General features: G+C 45.1%; 1 protein-coding gene across 18 annotated transcripts in view; it reads right to left on the reverse strand.

Moving 5' to 3' along the window:
* Positions 1-1,562: 1,562 nt before the first annotated feature.
* Positions 1,563-19,463, reverse strand: part of PPP1R9A (protein phosphatase 1 regulatory subunit 9A) — a 320,664-nt gene continuing 302,763 nt past the window's right edge. For 9 of the 18 annotated variants that reach the window (XM_070059813.1, XM_051852968.2, XM_051852975.2 and 6 more), the window contains 5 exons: positions 13,162-13,360; positions 11,025-11,144; positions 10,242-10,265; positions 8,970-9,152; positions 1,563-7,657 (listed from right to left, as the gene is read on the reverse strand). In XM_070059813.1, the coding sequence (XP_069915914.1) occupies positions 7,445-7,657; positions 8,970-9,152; positions 10,242-10,265; positions 11,025-11,144; positions 13,162-13,360 (739 nt within the window). In that variant the 3' untranslated portion in view covers positions 1,563-7,444. The remainder of the gene's footprint in view (positions 7,658-8,969; positions 9,153-10,241; positions 10,266-11,024; positions 11,145-13,161; positions 13,361-19,463) is intronic. The other 9 variants (XM_051852976.2, XM_051852974.2, XM_051852973.2 and 6 more) reach the window with 5 other exon arrangements.

Consider the following 19,463-nt stretch of genomic DNA (forward strand, 5'->3'; position numbering starts at 1 on the left):
GTCTGGCAGCTACCAATTCCTCTCTCCCAGTTCTTTATCCAGGATCTGATACATTACTCTGAACCACAGTGCCCCAGTGAAGCATCTCAGTGTTTCGGTGCCCGTTATCCAACCCCCTCTCCACTTCTCCCCCTCCCCTCCCCTCCCCAATCTCTAGCACTCTTTAGTCTAAATTCATATAGATGGGCTTTAACTTGTGCATATGGGAGAGAACGTGCAGCATTTGCCAAAGACTATACTGATGCTGAGGTAGTGGTAGAGATGTCTTTGTTGTTGTTTGTTTTGGTTTTCATGGGCCATATTCTGTATTTCTGTTCTTGATAGAGTAAGCACATTCTGTCCCCAAAAGAAAGCTATCCAATGTGTCATAGCAAGCATTCAAGTCAGAGGGCTGGATGGCGCTGTAGCTCACTAGGCTAATCCTCCGCCTGCGGCGTCGGCACCCCGGGTTCTAGGCCTGGTCAGGGCACCGGATTCTGTCCCGGTTGCCCCTCTTCCAGGCCAGCTCTCTGCTGTGGTCCGGGAAGGCAGTGGAGGATGGCCCAAGTGCTTGGGCCCTGTACCCCATGGGAGACCAGGAGAAGCACCTGGCTCCTGGCTTTGGAGCAGCACGGTGCGCCGGCCGCAGCGGCAATTAGGGGGTGAACCAACGGAAAAGGAAGTCCTTTCTCTCTCTCACTGTCCACTCTGCCTGTCAAAAAAAAAAAAAAAAAAAAAAAAAGGGCAGCACCTTGGCAAGAAAGCTGAGTGACAGGTGCGGGAGGATGTGCTGCCTGCCACTGGAGATGCCGGCATCCAGTACTGCAGGGCCGGGGTCCAAGTCCCCTTGCCTTTCTCCGTTCTGGCTTCCTGCTAACACGCACCTCGGGAGGCAGCAAGTGATGGCTCCAGTAGTCGGGTCCCAACTCAGATTGAGTTCCAGGCTCCTGGCTTTGGACTGGCTCAACCCTTCAACCCTAGCTATGGTGGCCATCTGGGGGAGTGAACCAATGGATGAGCGATACCACTCACTCTCTCTGCCTTTCAAATAAATAAAAAAGAAATCTCATAACATTACATCCTAAGGGGAAATAGCTTAATTCATTTATTCTGTGATGCCGAGATCTAAATTTTTGCATTGTCAAAGATTTACTCACAGGTGTGTGTGTGTGCATGGGGGGGATATATGACAATAAGACCCTTCATTTGGTAAAACCAAATCTTCTGAAGTTTCACTGTTTGAGATGAGGCTGCTTCTCTCTCAACAAGCCCCTTGCTGGGACAGGCTTAATGGATTAGTCACAGATCCTTTCCTATGTGATAAGTTGGGTGTGGCAGCTTCCAGGGGAGGTTCCAGTAACTTTATGCCCAGTTCCATAATTGTACTTTCAGATGTAATTCTAGCTGCCAATGCACAAAATACCTGAGCTAAAACTTATTTTTAGTTTCATTTCCATGAAAAATGTGTACTTTTCTCTTGATTGACAGATATGTTTTGATGGTTAATGCAGGTTTACCAGGTTGAGGCTTGTTTTAGTTGAAGGTGAAAATGGAAGAGGAGGGAAAAATTACATTGACAGATCTTTGTATTTCTCTTTTTATTGCATTCGTTGTCTAACAACAATAATACTCATTGGCAAGAAGTTTATTTACACTAACAAATCAAAATTTAATCACAGGTATTTTTTAGGTTGATCAAAAAAAAACAAAAGACCACTGTGAGAGTTTTGCTTTGAATGCCTCTGAAAACCAAAGAGTAAGGAATGTCATTTGAAACAGAACAATCTAGAGAGGTACAGATTAACCAAGCACAAGAGAACAATTCAGACGCGGCACTATTGTCTCTTCCATGCAAATGATCAGACATCAAAATGTACAAATTAAAAGTCCCAGGTAACATGCTATCCACACTTATCAGACTTAAAATTATTTTCAAACAGCTCCTTTCCCTTAATGATACACAAAGAAAGATGAAAATCCGTCAATTTCTTAGAGTGGAACAGAATTTATTCTCTTCTGTTTTTCAGCTGCCCAGTTTTGTCAGAATTACATAGCAGGTGTACTAGTGGTTGAATGGCAATACTATTAAGAGACACAGAAGCAATAGTTATGATATTAAATAATAATGAGGAAAACGTGGATTGAGGAACTTCACTGAGCATCAGCTAAATGTGATATTGTTGCAAGGTGTTGTGTAGCTGGAGTGCCTTTTGGTTTCCACTTTTTTAGTTAACTTATTTTTGGTTAAGTGTTCTACCACAAATGAATGGATGATTAAATCTTTAACAGAAAACCAGGGTATACAGATAAAATAGTGGAAAGAAACAGAAGTGTACACCTTCCAACAACAGATTCGTACTCAAAACCACTTGCCGTATTTTTGGTGATGACCAAAATGCCATGACTTGGCATGAGAAGTAACTAAATGGTCATGTGATGGCAATGTCACCACCAGAGCGCCAGTGGTTGATGACAAGCATCACAGCTACCAGTGATGTCATTTTAGAATAAGCGTGAGACAGGTGCAAGAGCACACGGTGCACTTTTTAGCTAAGAAAACTGCAGGTTGCAGTGGAAAATGCCACAGGCTGCCCAAATGTCTCCTGAGTGCCTGCTCAGCAGTGTGCAAGCTTGGCATCAAAGCATTAACAAAACAGCTGAGGAAACTTCCTCTTACTAAAATACCAAGTATCTAATAAATCAATTTTACCAAAATATATAAACATGTAGAAGGATAAGTGCATTTAGTAGAAATACTTACATTAAAAAAATCTCTTAAAATCTATGAGCCATTCAATGTATACACAACACAAAAAGTGGCAAAAGGCCGTGATTGCAGCTCAGGGTCCTAACTGACATTACCAAGTTCCAGAAGCAGATGCTTTTATGCCAGGTGACTGTGGTGTGCATGTGTGTGTGTGTGCGGTGGGAGACAGGTTCACACATCTGTAGTTCTGAACATCTACACAAGTGGCATGCACACTATGGAGAAGTGACCTGTTGTTCTCTCACTCCTTACCTCTGACTCACTGCTGTCTCTCTAGTGATTTGGAGGTTGTGGGTGTGCCCTCCCCACTCTAAGGATCTGCAAGTAGCTCACAAGCTGTTCTTGGTCCACACGCCCACATAAGTACACCTGCGTGTGGCTACCACTCCAGCAACTCCTGTACAAGCCAGCAAGGACCCTCGGATGACCATAAAGAGAACTCTCTCGCTCTCTTTTTGCAGGGCAGATGTGATTCTGCAGGTTTTGCCTTTCCCCTCTGGCTTCGAAGTTGGGCCTACTCTATACTGCTACCTTAGGTTATTAAAATGTGCTTCATCTGGTGTTATTTTTTTTCCCCTCAGTGTTTTGGACCAAAACTAAATTTCCTGAGACTTCAAATGCCCAATACAACTGTAAATAAAATCTGCCCATCTACTCAGCCTGGTTTCCAGGAAAGAGTCACTGATTCATGTCCAGCGCCCTTCGACACTTTCTTTAGAGAATTTACCTTCCTCCTCATTCCATCAGATTGGAAACAATTCTGATAGGAAAATACAGTTTCTCATTTTCTTTCTTTCTGGACCTCATCCTGAAATACTATGTTTCTATTAGAATAGCACATAGGTAGATCTATGATCAAAGGCAAATTTAAAATGATGTAAAAGACTTGGTTTTTCATTTTGGGCCTTAGCATGAAGTAGGTGACAGTGACCCTACAAGTGAAGTGCCCTTTGTTTCCAGTTCTGTTGAGATTACTTCTAGTTACTCAAACGGAACTTGGTACTTCTTAAATATCACAGCGTAAAGAGGGGCTTACAACATATACATAGCGTAGCTCTTCCTTTCAGAATTGTTGGGGCACCTCTCTTTAGATTCTTCATCAACAGTATTGTTCAAGCACTGGGTCTCCTCTTGACGCTTAGTCTGTGTAACTTGAAACACATATAAATGAATCAGAATATTTGTATAAATGAAAGTTCCCATTTACCTCTTTTATGATGTCGTTTTTTCGTATGTTAATCCTATTGTACAAAGAAACTAGGTGAAAATTCTGTGTCCAACAAAAACTGTAAAGGCTGAGATACCAGATTAAATAACCTGTGATGAATTTGTAGCTTGGGCCTGGGATATTTTAAGATTTCAGGCCAGGGATGACTACAGGGTCACGGGGAGTGACAAGGGTGGATTTGGTTCCTCGCTTTTCCTCTTGTCACTTTTGTTTCATGATGTAGATGGCCCCCTTTCTTGCCGGTTGAAAGCTTCAGCACCTCTCAGCCTGCAATCATGAACTATTGTGGGTTAACAAGGCGTATGTGATGTTGGGGGTGGGAAATCAATGTCAGCCCCAGCTAAAGGCAGCCAGCACAGCATGGCTCATTGTCATGAAACCCAAGGCGGCCTCATCCGAGAGTTAGAATGGGAGAAATGAGGTTTCTGTCTGTACTGAACACTCTGGGGGTAAACTCCTCATTCAGGCAAGAAAAGAATGGGAAGAGTGTTTCACAAACTCTGAGTTACCTTAACAAAGTGATGGATTATAAAACCAAAGTCCTCCAGTGGAGAACCCTGACCCAGATGCAGCGCATACGCTGCTGTCTGCAGCATGGCTCCACCACACACCCCCACTCCGCACAGCATTGTCTAAGCCCCAGGCACGCTTGCCTGTTGCCAGAGTCGCACTGAGAGGCCCCTCGGGACATTCGTCACTGTAGGTAGGGACTATATCTCTTAAGGACCACATATTCCCTTTCTATTCATTTTTTTTGATAATAAAAAAAGCAAAAATCTTTAAGTTTCATGAAGCAATGATTCTATGTGAAACTGTATGGACAGTGAAAAGCCAGAGCAATAAAGCAGGAGTTGCGCAAGACATTGCAACCTCAAATGGGCATCGTGCGCTACAGTCAATAAGAAACGAAATAACAGGAAAACAAAATGCTCACAAGATCTGAGGGCCTTCACTTTTTTTTCATACCCTTCCATCAGTGAAATCAGGTTCCTTTTGCACATTCAGCAGTTTTAAGTAGTAATGTTAAGATAGCTCATTTAGCCCTAAAATTACTATAATTTAACTTAAAGATAGTTAGAATACAAGCTAGATGACTTGATGAATAAGAATTTGATTTATAACATTGTCCATTGGGACACTGATCTAAATACTGAAAATGTACAAATAAAGTTATAACAAAGAATAATATTTTTAAGACATGTAAGAAAATGCAATATAATAGATCATAAATTATGTGCAGAGACAGACTTATAGACATCTTCAATATATACACCCATTTTAAAATATTACCCAGTGTAAACATAACTCAACTTCCACCCTTGAAATGAACGCGGTGAAACTTCCAGTGTGAGCCAGGCTACTTTTTTCCCCCAAGGATGAGCAAAAATTTACAAAGCAGATTTTTAATAATTTAGTAGTATTTTAGTATTAGAAAAGCATTCCAAATTGTATAGTTCATTAATAGTGGCTTCTCATTTCTCATGATATTAATAAATAGCAAAGCACCAGACGTCTCCAGATGTTAACAGAGCATCCAGTATGGCAGCTTCATTATCATGACCCCACATGGTGATGGAGAGCAAAACACCGTGGTGACTTTGACCATGGTAAACACAGTCTGACTTTATGTCAGCTTTTCTGAGGATGAATGAATGATCTGTACCCATGACAAAACAGACTCCACTCCCACTGAACAGGAAGCAGGCCTGCGGCAGGGGGTACAGGATTATAAATTCCTTATTTAGACAGTCCCAGAACTCGATTTTCAGATAAGATAAAAAGAAAGAAAGAAGTAAGCCACGATGTTCAAAATATGACATGGGGGCTCTGTGGGCAAGAGGGCCCCTAAGTTCTCTGACATCTGTGGTGCTCCAACACTGTCCCCAAGCTCTGCAAACACAAAACTTCCCCCGGAGATTTAGATACCGCCAGGAACAGAGGAGGGGCCGGGAGGGTAAAGGGAGCAAAATACTCGGCCAAGCACTCACCCAGCCTCAAGCCTCATCATGAAACCAGTCCTTTAGAAAGTAGATGACCTCAGCCAACAGAACCAGACCCATGAGCATACAACATAAAACAAAAGCAAGCAACCAAATCCAACCCACTTGCCATCTCCCAGGGTGGGTTTACCTTCTCCTCCTCCTGCCCCAATCTCCCGCACTCACTTCAGTTTGGTGAAATACTGGACTCCTTAATACTGGCTTTAAAATAAGTACAAGTTCCCCCACGACTAAAGTGTCGCCTATGGACCGCCATAAACACACGCGAATAAAAAAATGAAAATCTGCAAAGTGTGGAGGCGAAGCCATTCAGAACACCTCTAAAACGGGGCAGACAGCTTTCCTTTCAAGGAATATTCTCTGTGCTCGAAGACATCACCTCAGGGCAGCATGTTACTCAAACCTAAGTTTTCCTTAACTGGTGTTTTTGCTTTTCTTACGAGAACATGTGTTAAAACACTAGCTGAGCCCACTAGGGAAATCTTGAGTAGAAAATAGGGACGCGTTCCCGACTGTGTCACAGGCAGGATGAAGGTTGGGGAACGCTCCCCAGGAGACGACACCTGAAAATGTTGGTTTCCTTAAAAATCAATTTCCTGTTCAATCTGTTGGGGAGAGGAAAAGGAACTGTGCTGTGTTTGCTGGTGTTGTTGACACAGCGAACACGCAGCCGGCAGCAAAGTAAACAGCAGACCCCGATACCCCACTGCTGCATGAATGTCTGTGTTTCTCTTCCTTGTTCAGCTGTATCTGGAGGAGAAATGTTACCCTCAGAACTCCAAGGGGTACCCAGGCCCACGTCTGCAAGGCTTTTGCTTCCTTCTAGAGCTAAGCAACAGCTAACTCCTTCTCTCCGGTTCCCGCAGACAGAAGAGTGGGTGAGCCTTTCCCTTCAGTGGGTGATCGCGGGGCGGAGCACCCATGTCCCCCCGCAGTGGGGCTTTCCCACGGCCCCCACACCCAGAGCACTGAGGGGGAATGTGTCCCACCTGCTGAAGTAGATTCTGCAGCCCTAGAAGTTCGCTCTGAGCCTAGGTCTCGCGACAGGGAGCTCCCAGCTGTGTGGAATCAGCTCCTGACCAGTTTCGGGACCGCGTACTGAAAACTCACTCCATTAGCACGAGCAGGGTGTGTCATGCTCTCCTGGGGCAGGGTCCTGCTGGTTCTCCAAGGGGGCACAACACACCCAACACAACACAAGATGTTGGTGAGGAAAAGATTGGCCACCTTGCTTCTCTCACAAATGAGATCTCTGGTGTGTGGATAAACCCAACGTGCCAAGGGATAACTTCAGTAGATTAAAATTGGGAGTGCATTCTATTATTGCAGACAATGCAGTCACGCAACACACAGTTCTCCATCTGCCTAGCGCAACACCACCCGGTCGTGCCTTTCTTCTTCTTCGGGAGGCCAGCAGGGCAGGCAGGGGCGGGCTCTCCTCGCGCCTTGCGCCCCCTGCAGGAGGGCGCGCTACTGCTCCCCCGCGCCCTCCGCGGCGGCCGACGCCATCTTCTCTGTCTTTTTGGACTTCCTCTGCATTTGTTCCTGTTCTTTCCTCCTCAGCTTTTCCCTTTGCTTCTCCATTTTCTCTTGGGCCTTCCGAGCTTTCTCGAGAGAGATCTTCATTTCCTTGAGTTTTTTTTTGACTACTGCGCGGTCCTGAGATGAAGTAATTCCAAGAGCCTGAGGAGGAAAACACGCACAGCCTGAATTTGCGAAGCCGTGACCTGGCTGCGGCCGACGAGGCTACTATCACAGTCTGTCCAGACTCACACACTAACTGAAGCATCAATGAGAAAGGACGGAGGAGGAGCTGCTGCATGTGCTAAACATGTACACACTTCGTAGGGGAGGACTGCACTCATGCTTCGAAGTCCATTACAAAGTACACCCTAAAACTCATTAAGCACTTTTCCAAATTGGTAACTAATGGGTGAGCAAATGGGAAAAACAGCACGATTCCACTCTCCCCATCGTTGGGCTGTGGCCATTTACGGGAAATAGCACCTCAAAGGGTGGGGTGGGCACCTGTTGCCACAGAGCTCCAAGAAGGGGCATGAGGAAGAGTGCTGGCTTCCCTTCTAGGGTTCGTTTACAGTGGGAACCAAGGGTGTTGCTGGTGCCGGAATGCTCCCGCCAGCGGGACCCACCATTCTCTCCCTGTGGGCCGGCCTGTAACAGAAGCCTGACTATAATGAGGTGGCTGCTCTATGCGCGTGGAATGCAGAGCAAGGGGAGTTGGTTGCATACTTTAAATGTTTTCTGACCTTCAGAACCCACAGTGGGGATGCATCCATCTCCCCAGCAGGGAGGCCTTGTCAAGGGGCCTTTAGCGTCACCAGCTATTGACTGATCCCTAACCTTTTCCACGCTGTCAAGAGCTGCTCATCTGCCCGTCAGCCTGGCAGGGGGCTGGGGGCTGGGGGTTGGGGGTGGGGTGGAGGGGTCCTTGGAACTGGTTGTGAGCAACTTCTGCCCTTTTCCCACAGGGGTGGGTGCCACCGCAGGCTCTTAGACAGATGGACTGGACAAGCGGAGATGAGAGTGATGGAGCGGGTGGGGAAGCCAGGGCCTGCATGTACTCAGGGAAGGAAGTTTTGGGAGAAGACCATCCCAGCACTGGGTGGTGCGCAGGGAAATGGGGGTAGAGGAGAACGAACACGCAAAGGAAGACTCATGGATTGGGGCTGTAATTTTAATGCGATGACCAGGTCCACATTGGCCATTATTAAAACTCATACCATGCAGGAAGTATGCAGTTAATAAGTGGCCCATGTGCTGCTGGGTGGAAGCCATGGAGTGGGTCCCTAGCTCTCCTAATCAGCAGCCTGACACTTGATGGAGAACCCCTGAACACCTTCTGGAACTCATTGACTACTGTCACTGAGAATTACTGCTACGATATGCAAAAGCTCGTACCTAATGAAAACATTTCGGGTGCTTTGAGGAATACAAATTATACCTGATAACCTACCACAGACATATAATTCTTTACCTTAAGTTTATTTCCATCCAATTGCAGGAGCTGCTCTCCAGTGATGTTTTGGGCACTGAATTCAGATACATACTGCTCCAGATTTAGGCTCATTAACCAGTGAGAAACCTGTTGCACACTCCACTCATGAACGGCTCGATTCTGACACTGACTGTGCTTGGGAGACTGTCCATCATCAAGGATCTGAGATAGGAATGTTACGCAGTGTTGTTAAAGGACCAGAACGCCATGGCTTGTAGTACACCATCAAAAGCAATTTCTTAACCGACTGGAGCCACATTTACTGCCAAACCATAAAGTAATAAGCTGATGGCTCCAGCTGTGTTAAAAAGATACACGCTTCTTACCTACATGTTCTTAGGTATTTGGAAATCTCAAAATTCCCCCAGAAAAAAAGCAGCATTACTCATGTATGAAGTTTAATACTGAAAAAATACACTCTCATGTTGCAAATTTTTGTATTCAAACACCCTGGAAAGATGATCGAATGTGGAAAACAAATGTCTCGTATGTCTCTGCATGCATTGTGTCACTCTGCATTTATCCACGGATGAGACATGACAGTTTTGTAAACTGCATTCAAGAATACTGAAATATTTTTCACTTGGAAGAGGAGAGCATTAAGCCCTCAAACTTTCTTAGGGGAAAGTCCACCATCATTTTATTCCTTTTAAGCAGCAAGCAAATCTGTGACGGAAGACAGGGCAGGCAATGTCCATAGCTACCTCTAACACATGGCGAGGCTGAGACCCAGCAGGCTGCTTGGTCTGTCCAAGACCCCACAGACAGACAGTAGTGGAGCTCAACAGCTAGTGCTTAACGTCCCGTCTCACACCTCGGGCCCAGCCCACCGCAGAACGGCAAAGAGGTGGGTAGTTCCTAGCGCTGCTAAGCTGAGAGGAGATGAAGGCGATGGTGGCCCCTAGAGGAAGGGCGGGAGTCACCTTGGTGACCCATGTGGGGAACACAGAGGAGGGGATGGGGCAAGCTGGGATGAAAGCCAAGGCCATGGACGAGAATGGGCTGTGCCAAGGCAATGGTGATGGGAGGTGAGTCGAGGAGCTCTGGAGGGGCAGTCGGGACCTCCTCTTCCCTCAGGGACATCTCAGAGTAAGATGCGGACAAGGGCACAGAGTGAAGCTGTTTAACACAGGAAACCCTCTGCTACAGAGCAAAGTGCTCCTGCACTGTTTGATTTTTAAGCCATCTGCAAAGAAAGACAAGCAGGTTCAAACAATAACCCCAAGAGTGGCCCCACACAAGCGAGCTCACCTCATCATCTATCATATCCAGGCTCTGAACGAGGGAGCAACAAAGGAATCGAGAAAAAAAGTGTTACAGAACCAGGACACACAGTGTATTCAGAGTACAGTTCTAAAACACTTAAAATCACAAAAAACCTGAAGAACATGGGCAGAAAAGTTTACGAGGAAAAGTCTTAAATAACAAAAATCCTATCAGACATAAACAAGAAACATATTTAATAAGAGCCAAAATATCTTTGTCTTCCTTCCTGTCCCCACCCCTCTGAGAACTACGTCAACCCTGATGTGTGGTTTCTGGCATCTGTGGTACACGGTTCCTTGTGATAATTAGCAATGCTCATCCAGACCCTGGTTTCTAAGGAAGAGGGCCTTACCTGCTTCCCTCCCTCAGTAGAAAAGTGACGCCCTACCGCAAGGATTCTCCATCAGGGGCCACCCTTATCCCCAGGCAATCCGAATCACAGGGCTAGGGCTTGTTGTAGGGGAGGCAAGGGAGAAAGGGAATACGTGCTTTGTAACTTCCACGTGATTTCTGAGCTGCTCCTCTATTTGGCCCCCCAGTGCCCGGCCTCCTCAGAGGTACAGCAAAGGGGTCCCTTAAAGGGTCTTAGCAACAATGCTTTGCTTTCCTATTAGATTTAAAAAAAACAAGCAAACAAACAAAAACCTCAGAAGACTACTGTCCTGACCATTTCCCTGCAAAGCTGCCCTGAAAACGTTTTCCCGGAGAGGGTTCATGCTGCAACCTTGGCCTTGAGAAGGCAGCTGTCTCGGCGTGCCGAGCAAGTACCTCATCTGACGACAGCACTAAGCACTGGGAGAGCCCCGGTGTTCTGGGTTCCGCTCCTAAGCCGCTCAGGTCTGCAGAGCTGGTGCTGCTGGGACTGAAGTCGTCACTGAAGGTAAGATTCTGCCAGAATAAAGAGAGCTCGGCGTTAGATGGGCACAGGGAAGGGGCCAGAGGTAGGTGTGCTTGCGTTCCAGAGGGAATCTTCCAGAGAAATCTTAGAAGAAACTCAGGTTTGGCTCCGCGACAGCCGTCACCCGTGCAGTGACTGGGAACGCGGTGCCTTCTGCAGCTAACAGGGAATTCTGTGCTCTCTCCCCGTCTGATGAAAGCATGGGTGTTTTAGAGGAAGGATTCTTCAGTCTCCCTTCAAGGGTACAGAATTCATTATCCTTGGCAACTGCTCGGAGGAGTAGTATTAATCAAGCTCTCTTCTTTGACCCTAATCGTGACAAGTAACAGTGTAAGTAAAAACACAAGATGGTGTGGAGAGAGGCTGAGTTATTAAGAACAGATGGCAATTCCTATTAGCAAGGTAGCTGGAGCACCCCTGGGAAGGATTGCGCGTTCCTGGCTGTGATAAATACTGTGATAAGTGGTGCATCCTCTCCTGGATGTACCCTTCAAGATGATGAGCTCTGGGGGCGGTCACAGGCCAACAACACACACGTAGTACACGCTGAAAACAGCTCTCTGCCAGCACTAGCAGAGTAGCAAACAGACTGCAGCACAGGGCAGATACACACCGCCAAGTTACCACTTGGGGCTGGGGGAGGTGGGAACTGGTCAATCAAGCTCCCCCCATGAAACTCCATTAAAATGCTGAGTGGGTATTAAGATCAAAGAACTTAACAAGGGCTATGTGGCTGCACTCCTGTAAATGTTGTAAACCAAATCTGGAGTCTCCTTAGTACGATATCATAGGAGAATCATTCAGGCAACATTTAGATGTCTCAGATCCAACACTGAAAATGTCCCCAGGCCAAAGGCGTGTGTGGGTGTCAAAATAACAGCTGCTGGTAGCTCTGCCAGGGCTGGGTTCTCAGAAGCTCTATGCATTCGACCGTCTTGTTTCAGGACCCACTTCCCTAGCAACTGGGCTATGAGGCGTGTTCTGTTAGGCTGCCTTGCACTGGGAGGAGTGGGTTATCAACAAGAAACACCACACCAGAGGCTGGAGAACTCAGTACCAGACCTACTCCAAGGTCTTGCTATAACTGTAGAAAAGGAGCCTAAATGCCAGCACATGTGTGAGGCTGAGGCCAGGGGGGCAGCCCAGCAGGGGACACTGAACACAGAACTTCACCCTGGGCACTGTTAGTGTAGACGCAGTTCCAGGCCCCGGCCCAAATCCTGTGAGCTGTTGACCTCAAGAAAAAATTAAATTAAATTCAAGTAACGTTAACCACACGTTTCTGTTCAAGAGAAGAAAAGTGATCACGGAGTAAAGGACACTGAACAACGTGTGAGGAGGGTTAGCGACCACATGGGGTTCAATAAAATGTTAGCTAAGGTTTGCAGTGTCATGCTGGAAATCACCACCATGCATTTGAAAAGCAAGTAACACTCATGCAGGTCACTAGTAATTCCGCTTAAGTTAAAGACCGTTGGTGACAGAATTACAACAGCTGTTCAGCATGGAAGTCTGATACCAAAGGAAGGAGTGAGTCAGGACGCTACGCCTGCATTTTTTGAAACAGTTTCATGAAGATGTACTGAACATACATTGGTCCCAACTGTATTTGTTTTCCAGTAAATTCTGAAGAGCACAGCGAAATAGTTTAGTTCTATATTTTAAAGCAGAATACTTGGTCAACAGATCTATCACCCTGATCCATGATTCCAATGCATCTTTCCCAGCATGGCTAAACTGGCAAACCGAGACGACACAGCAATCTGTGGAAAGACAGGCCAATCAAAGAGTCCTGCACAATCGAGAACAGAACAGTATTAAAAGAGGTGAAGGTTAGGTGGGGCTTTCCGTTTCCCACCCAGGAAACACCATGCACTGTGAACTCAGTGTTATCACATTGGTTTCTCAGGTCCAGGGTGCACAAACAAGCTGACAGTGCCTTCCAAAGACAAGAGAAGGAGGGATTGGGTTTTCCTTGTTTGCGTGGTTAATTCACGTGTTTTCTACCTTGGACCTCTTTTTATCTGAACTTAGAGTCTCAGGAGAAGGCTGAAGGGGACTTGGAGGTGACGACGGGTTTCCGAAGGAATAGGATCCTTTCCGGCTCTCGTTAAACCACGAGAAAGGCATGCAAGGGGAGCGGGTGGAGGCCTGCGCTGCGGACGGCGGCCTGGGTCTCCAGTTGTCCAGTCTGCCTCTGAAGATCCTGTTTTGTGAAGAGAAAGAACAAGAGTGTCAGACCAAGAAAGGGCAGATGTAAGCCTTCTGACCCGGATTCTGAAGGGACTCTGAATATCGTCCCCAAAACAGCTGGAGAAACTGTGCCGCTCCACAGTCAAAGCTATGCACTGCGACTATGGCACTAATCTCAACAGTGACCTTGTTGGCCTCTAAATTCACACTCTAACAATGATCATTTTTGCATGTCACTACTGCCATGGCAAGTTTTTATTAAGCGTGCTAAATAACTGTAGGTAGGTGAAAGATGTCAAATCGGCGAGGAAAGTGCTATTAGATGAGCCATCACAGCAAGCACTCCACCAGGGTGGCAAACCAGTGCCTGACCACCAGCCCACCAGCGACGGGAGCTCGGAACCAGTGCTCCTCCCTGCTTTCCTCTGGCTCCTACTCTCAAGGCTCTGAGACTTTAGAAGATGGTCTATTTAAGAAAGTTGCGGACTTGGGGGCTCAAGATCTTTTAAGGACAAGGCATTAGCTTATGGGTTGGCCATCACAGTCCACAAGAGGAGCACAACACCTGAAACCTTCAGCTGTCAGTGGGGTCTGGTGTCTAGCATTCCCTGAGTGCGTGCCTCAGGCATTCTCTCTGCTCCTATTTCCCCATTTGTAGAAGGTGGGATATTTTCATATCTCAGATGTGGTTGTTAAGAATTAAGTGAGATAATGCATGTAAAAGTGTTCTGAAGACCATCTGAGTATAAGGCCTATGTTTATTGCTTAATTCTTAAAAGTTTCAAAGGCATCCTGCCTTTCAAATAGATGAAAATAAACATTTTATAAATAGTAAGGAAGACTGGGGCCAGAGCTGTGGCGTAGCAGGCTAAAGCCTCCACCTGCGGCGCTGGCATCCCACATGGGCACCAGTTCGTGTCCTAGCTGCTCCATTTCCCATCCAGCTTCCTGCTAATGGCCTGGGAAACAGCGTGGCACAAGGCAGACCCAGAAGAAGTTCCTGGCTTTGGACTGGCCCAGCTCCAGCCATTGTGGCCATCTGGGGAGTGAACCAGCAGATGGAAGACCTTTCTTTCTGTCTTGACCTCTCTAACTCTACCTCTCAAATAAACAAATGGCTTAAAAAAAAAAGAGTAAAAAATGTATACATTTTGAAGTTCTCCTAACTACAATTCAACGATGGGAGGAGGGGTAGCACGATAACTGGACCTAAGGAAGCTTGTTATCAGGGAGAGGCTGTTTGCTAAGACAGCCATGGCCAGTGCAGTATTCCCCAAACAAGCTGTTCAGATACAGGTCATGGAACCCAACTTATGGAATTAGAATCTGGGGGAAGGGAAGAAGGAAGGATCTATAATCTGTAGTCTAACACAAGTCTGAGTTGACTCTTAAAGTGGTTAATATCTACATTTATAAGGTACATTTAAAAGGTTCCTGAAGGGGCTGGTGCTGTGGCTCAGTGGGTTAATACCCTGGCCTGAAGTGCCGGCATCCCATATGGGTGCCAGTTCTAGTCCCGGCTGCTCCTCTTCCCATCCAGCTCTCTGCTATGGCCTGGGAAAGCAGTAGAAGATGGCCCAAGTCCTTGGGCCTCTGCACCCACATGGGAGACCTGGAAGAAGCTCCTGGCTTCAGATCAGCGCAGTTCCGGCCATTGCTGCCAACTGGGGAGTGAACCAGGGGATGGAAGACCTCTCTCTCTGTCTCTGCCTCTCCTCTCTATGTAACTCTTTCAAATAAAATAAAAAATAAAAAAATAAAATAAAAGGTTCCTGAAAAGTAAGGATTATGTAAAATATGTATGACTTTCAAATTTTTTTGCAACAAAATAAACTCATCTTTTAATTTTCTGATGCACCCTTGTATAATATGATCATGAATATAAATGAGGGTTTTGGAGAACATATCATTCTTTACTCATGGCAAGTTACTGTACTGGTTTTCCAGGTATGGATTTGCTCATTCCAGCTGACACTATGAGAACCAGATGCCAACCTACACTGGTTCCACAGCATAGGTAAGGAGCTCCAACACTGTCATTCTGGATGGACACTCAGGAGGGGACAGCTGCCCCCAGCCACTCTTGGAGATGGGGAGAAATGACCTCCTTAGTGTAGACAAATTCTACTTGGGAAGGATCGTGGGTTCTTGGGCTTTGGAATGTAAACCTGTCTCCAGGGGGTAGATCAGTCTTAGGTTCACGTTGTACAGCTATGGGACCCACTCCAGTCTCCCCTCACCTCCTCGAATGCCACCAGGTGCCTCTGGAGAGGTACATCTTTGGAATTCTCCCATCCACCATGATTTAACTGCTTAAACTGTCCTTTACCTTGGGTTCCATGCTCCAGTAAAAAGGTTCAGAAAGCAATAACTATACAGTCACATAAAAATATCTTCTCTGTAGCCTTCACTTTTATAACTGGGCATATCCAGGAGAACCTGGGACTAGTGATCATTATCATTGCTGGTTATACATTTCTGAATCAAAGGCATTTTTTAAAGTGTTCTACCAGTAATTCCAATGAAGTGTGGGTTGTTTAAATATATGGATGCCTTAAAGTTTATAAATAGGCCATACCTAACAACATGAAGTTGTCCCACTCCCTGGAGTGACCAATGACAAAGTGACAATGACAGCTGTCCTTCTCCCTGAAGAATTACCTTTGCGTCAATGCTCTTAGAACCATCACCACTGCCTTCTCAATAAGACAGGCAGCAAATGTGAATATTGTTTCCCAATTGTCCTTCTGTAACCTTATCTGAAAAGGAATTTTGGTAGGCCAAATCCCAGCCAGAGTACATGTGAAAAACAAGCAAACAAACGCCTGCTGGCCACATCTAATTCAACTCTGTCATCAAATTTTCTCTGCCAGGGGAATAGTCCATGCTAATAATTCCACGTGGACTTGTATGGAGGACAGGTCTTGAGGTAGGTGGCCCAGACTGTGGAAGCCCGGCCTCTTTTCCAGCTGTATGCATCAAGAGAATTGACAGAATGCAGGAGAAGCTGAACAGGGAGCGACGAAAGCCCACGTCTGAGCCGCGGTGTCCCCACAGCTGCCAAGCGCCCTATGCTGGGGGGCATTCTCAAGAGTGCTCTCCGGTTAGTTCTCCCAGAGGTCTGGCGGTGGCCCTGCTGAAGCTGCATCCTGCCCTCTTCATTTCTCTGTGGACCAGTGGCTTTAACACGTAAAACCCCAGGAACTGGCATGGCCTCTACACGCTGCCTAGTACCCTGGAAGAACGGAACAGTGGTGTGCTTTTGTTTGCCTGAACCTAGGATACAGAATACTCGCTTAAGGAAAAAAAATCCTATTCTATTACTTGAAAATTACAGACCTATCGGTTCACCAGACATGTTTTCTAAAGGAAATGCCACTGTGTTTTGGATGAAGTGAATTCTTGGGCCCATAAAAAGAACAGAAAGGGTTTGGTGGTGGTTACTCTAGTTTGGCCAATCCTATAGTTCATTGCACGTTGTGTAAAAACATTAGGAGTAACACAAAGTCATTCCTTCTATCCTCCCTCCTTCCTTCCTTTTTGTCTTTCTCCTTCCTTCCTCAAATCATGATTGGTAGAAATAAACCTCTTGATGGATTTGAAAATAACTTCCAGAGGATCAAAATAGCCAGCCATATGCTCGATGCTGCCTTGACCTGCTTAACGTCTTGCTCTTGTTTATGAAAAAACATATAACCATAAGTCACTGTTATACCCCTGATGCTTTATTGTTAGAAACTGGGAAAAAGAATGGCTTCAGGTTCAGTCTTCATAATCCACAGATGTCATTTTTGGCATAGCTGTGTCTTGGCATCTATGTGGTCTATAGCTGGTAAGTATAAGAGTAATTAACAAATTTATATACATTTTATCAAATTGCTCAACTCTCTGTTCCATGGTGATTTTGTTGTTGTTATTGCTTTAACTTTGAACACCAGGTGTGTGGACTATTCAGAATCTAGCTGAATCTCATCAAAATAGTATTTAGATTTCAGGAATTGCCACAACAGAAAAAGTACAGGAAAACTATTGAGTTGAAGCAGGTAGTAAAGGAAGTTCATTGAAGAAAGTTAGGTGCGCCCCAGGGAAGGGTTGCAGATATCCATTTATCCAAGTCAGATGAAGGAGTGCTGTAGGGCTCAAACAGTCACCAAGGAAAGGGGGCAGGTAAGGCCAGCCCCAGCCAATGGGGGCTAAGAGACCTCACTGGGTAACAGCCGTGAGCAACGTGTCCAAGTGTGGCTCAGGACCAACTACCCTAGACACAGCCTGCTGACCCTGCTTCCAGATCCTGAGTTCTGGTCTGAATCTTTCACTACTGTAGAATATTCAACCTTAACTCATTTGAGACAGTGAAACTACTCCTTTAATGAGTCTTCCACATGCTAGCACAGTTTAAAGTGAAACAGGAAAGAGGATCATGTAAATACAATCCATACTCTCCCACGTAAGTGCCATGTTCAGGAATAATAAATATATTTTAGAAAATATGTACTAGTAGAAATCTGAGAGATGAATTTGTTTATTGATTCTATCCTAAAATTTTACACTCACTTAAATTCTTTTTTGCCACCAAAATTCATTTTATATTTGTGTTTTTAGATGTACACAATAAATTAATCTCATTGATAACTGCACTGGGATTTCTGAAATACTTAAGAAAAAAACTGAATATTAAATTGATAAATACAGCTACGAATGGGATAGTTACAGGTGAGTAAGTTTGCTGTCCTAAGGCTAAGCTGACATTATTCAAAGGTCTCCATAAAAAGTGACCACTTTCACTGGGCTAGGCTTATTTTAGGTAGAGGAGTTGTCTATTCACACACATGCGCATCTTGATCCTCAGTCTTTAGGAGCGGGTGTCTCCATCAAGTAGGGCCTCTGTAGTCCCCAGCAGCAGGGCAGAGCTTCCCTCCAGGCAGGTGCCTTAGGTTATAATCTCACACACACCATGCTTTATCTAAAGCATCTTCAACAGAGATATCAACTAGGAAGAACTGCTGGAAATATAATCCATATATCCCTCTACAAAACCCATCCTTGGATGAAAAGACTGTCAGCAAAATACATATAGAGAATACTTTATTTTCCATCCCTCCCATCCAACTTGCTTTAAATATAAATAATGATAGGATTTAAAATGTGCTTATGTGGTCCATCCAATCTTCCCAACAACCATACATGTGTTAATTTATGATAGGGCTACATCCCAATACATCCATCCTGAATTGAAACTATCCTAAATGGAAACTGCTTTTAATATGCCTAACACACCAAACAGCATAGCTTAGCAACACCACACAGTGCACAGCATTGGTGGTTTGCTATCCCTGATCACCGGGGTGATGGGGGGGCCCCAGCTTGCTGGGCTGCCCAGCATCACAGCAACGTATCCTACCCCCTTATCGCTGGTCTGAGAAAAGATTCAAGCTCAAAAATCAAAGTTTGGTTTCTACTGAATGCCTGTGGCTTTTGCAAGATTGTAAACTCAAAATGTCATTAAGTTGAGCCATTTTAAGTTGGGGACTGTGTGTGTGTGTGTGTGTGTGTTTATATGGTGCACGTCTCCATTTTACAGATGAGGAACCTGAGGCACACAGAGCTGCATAACTTGCCCAACATAGTAAGTGGCACAGGTGGGATCTGAACCCAGGCTCTTGCCCATTTTGACAAAGTGCTCTTAGCCTTCCCTGGAAAGCCACTGCAATACTTACTAGGAGGTATGACTGAGTTGCACTGTAAGTACTAATCTCACTTTTTGCTTTATTTTTTCCCTATTCAACTAGTTTTTAAATAAATTTTATGATTATAGTACATGTACTTTGTATACAGATAATATTTTGGAGTGAAGAGAATCAGAAGATACACTTAAAAAGAAATAGACAAATGACTACATGCTTATTTATAGACCAACTAAATATTGAGTTAGAAATCAAAGAAGGTTTTGTTTTCACAGATTTATATAGATCAACATTGATATGAATCACATATGTAAATTAAAGTCTTCTGGTAGCCGTGTGAAAAAATAAGGGTAAAATTAATTTCAAAGATAATACATTTTTATTTAATTCTCTAAACCTCAAAATATTATTATTTAGCATAATCAATATTAT

Source organism: Oryctolagus cuniculus, chromosome 16 (assembly GCF_964237555.1).
Source record: "Oryctolagus cuniculus chromosome 16, mOryCun1.1, whole genome shotgun sequence".
NCBI lineage: Eukaryota > Metazoa > Chordata > Mammalia > Lagomorpha > Leporidae > Oryctolagus > Oryctolagus cuniculus.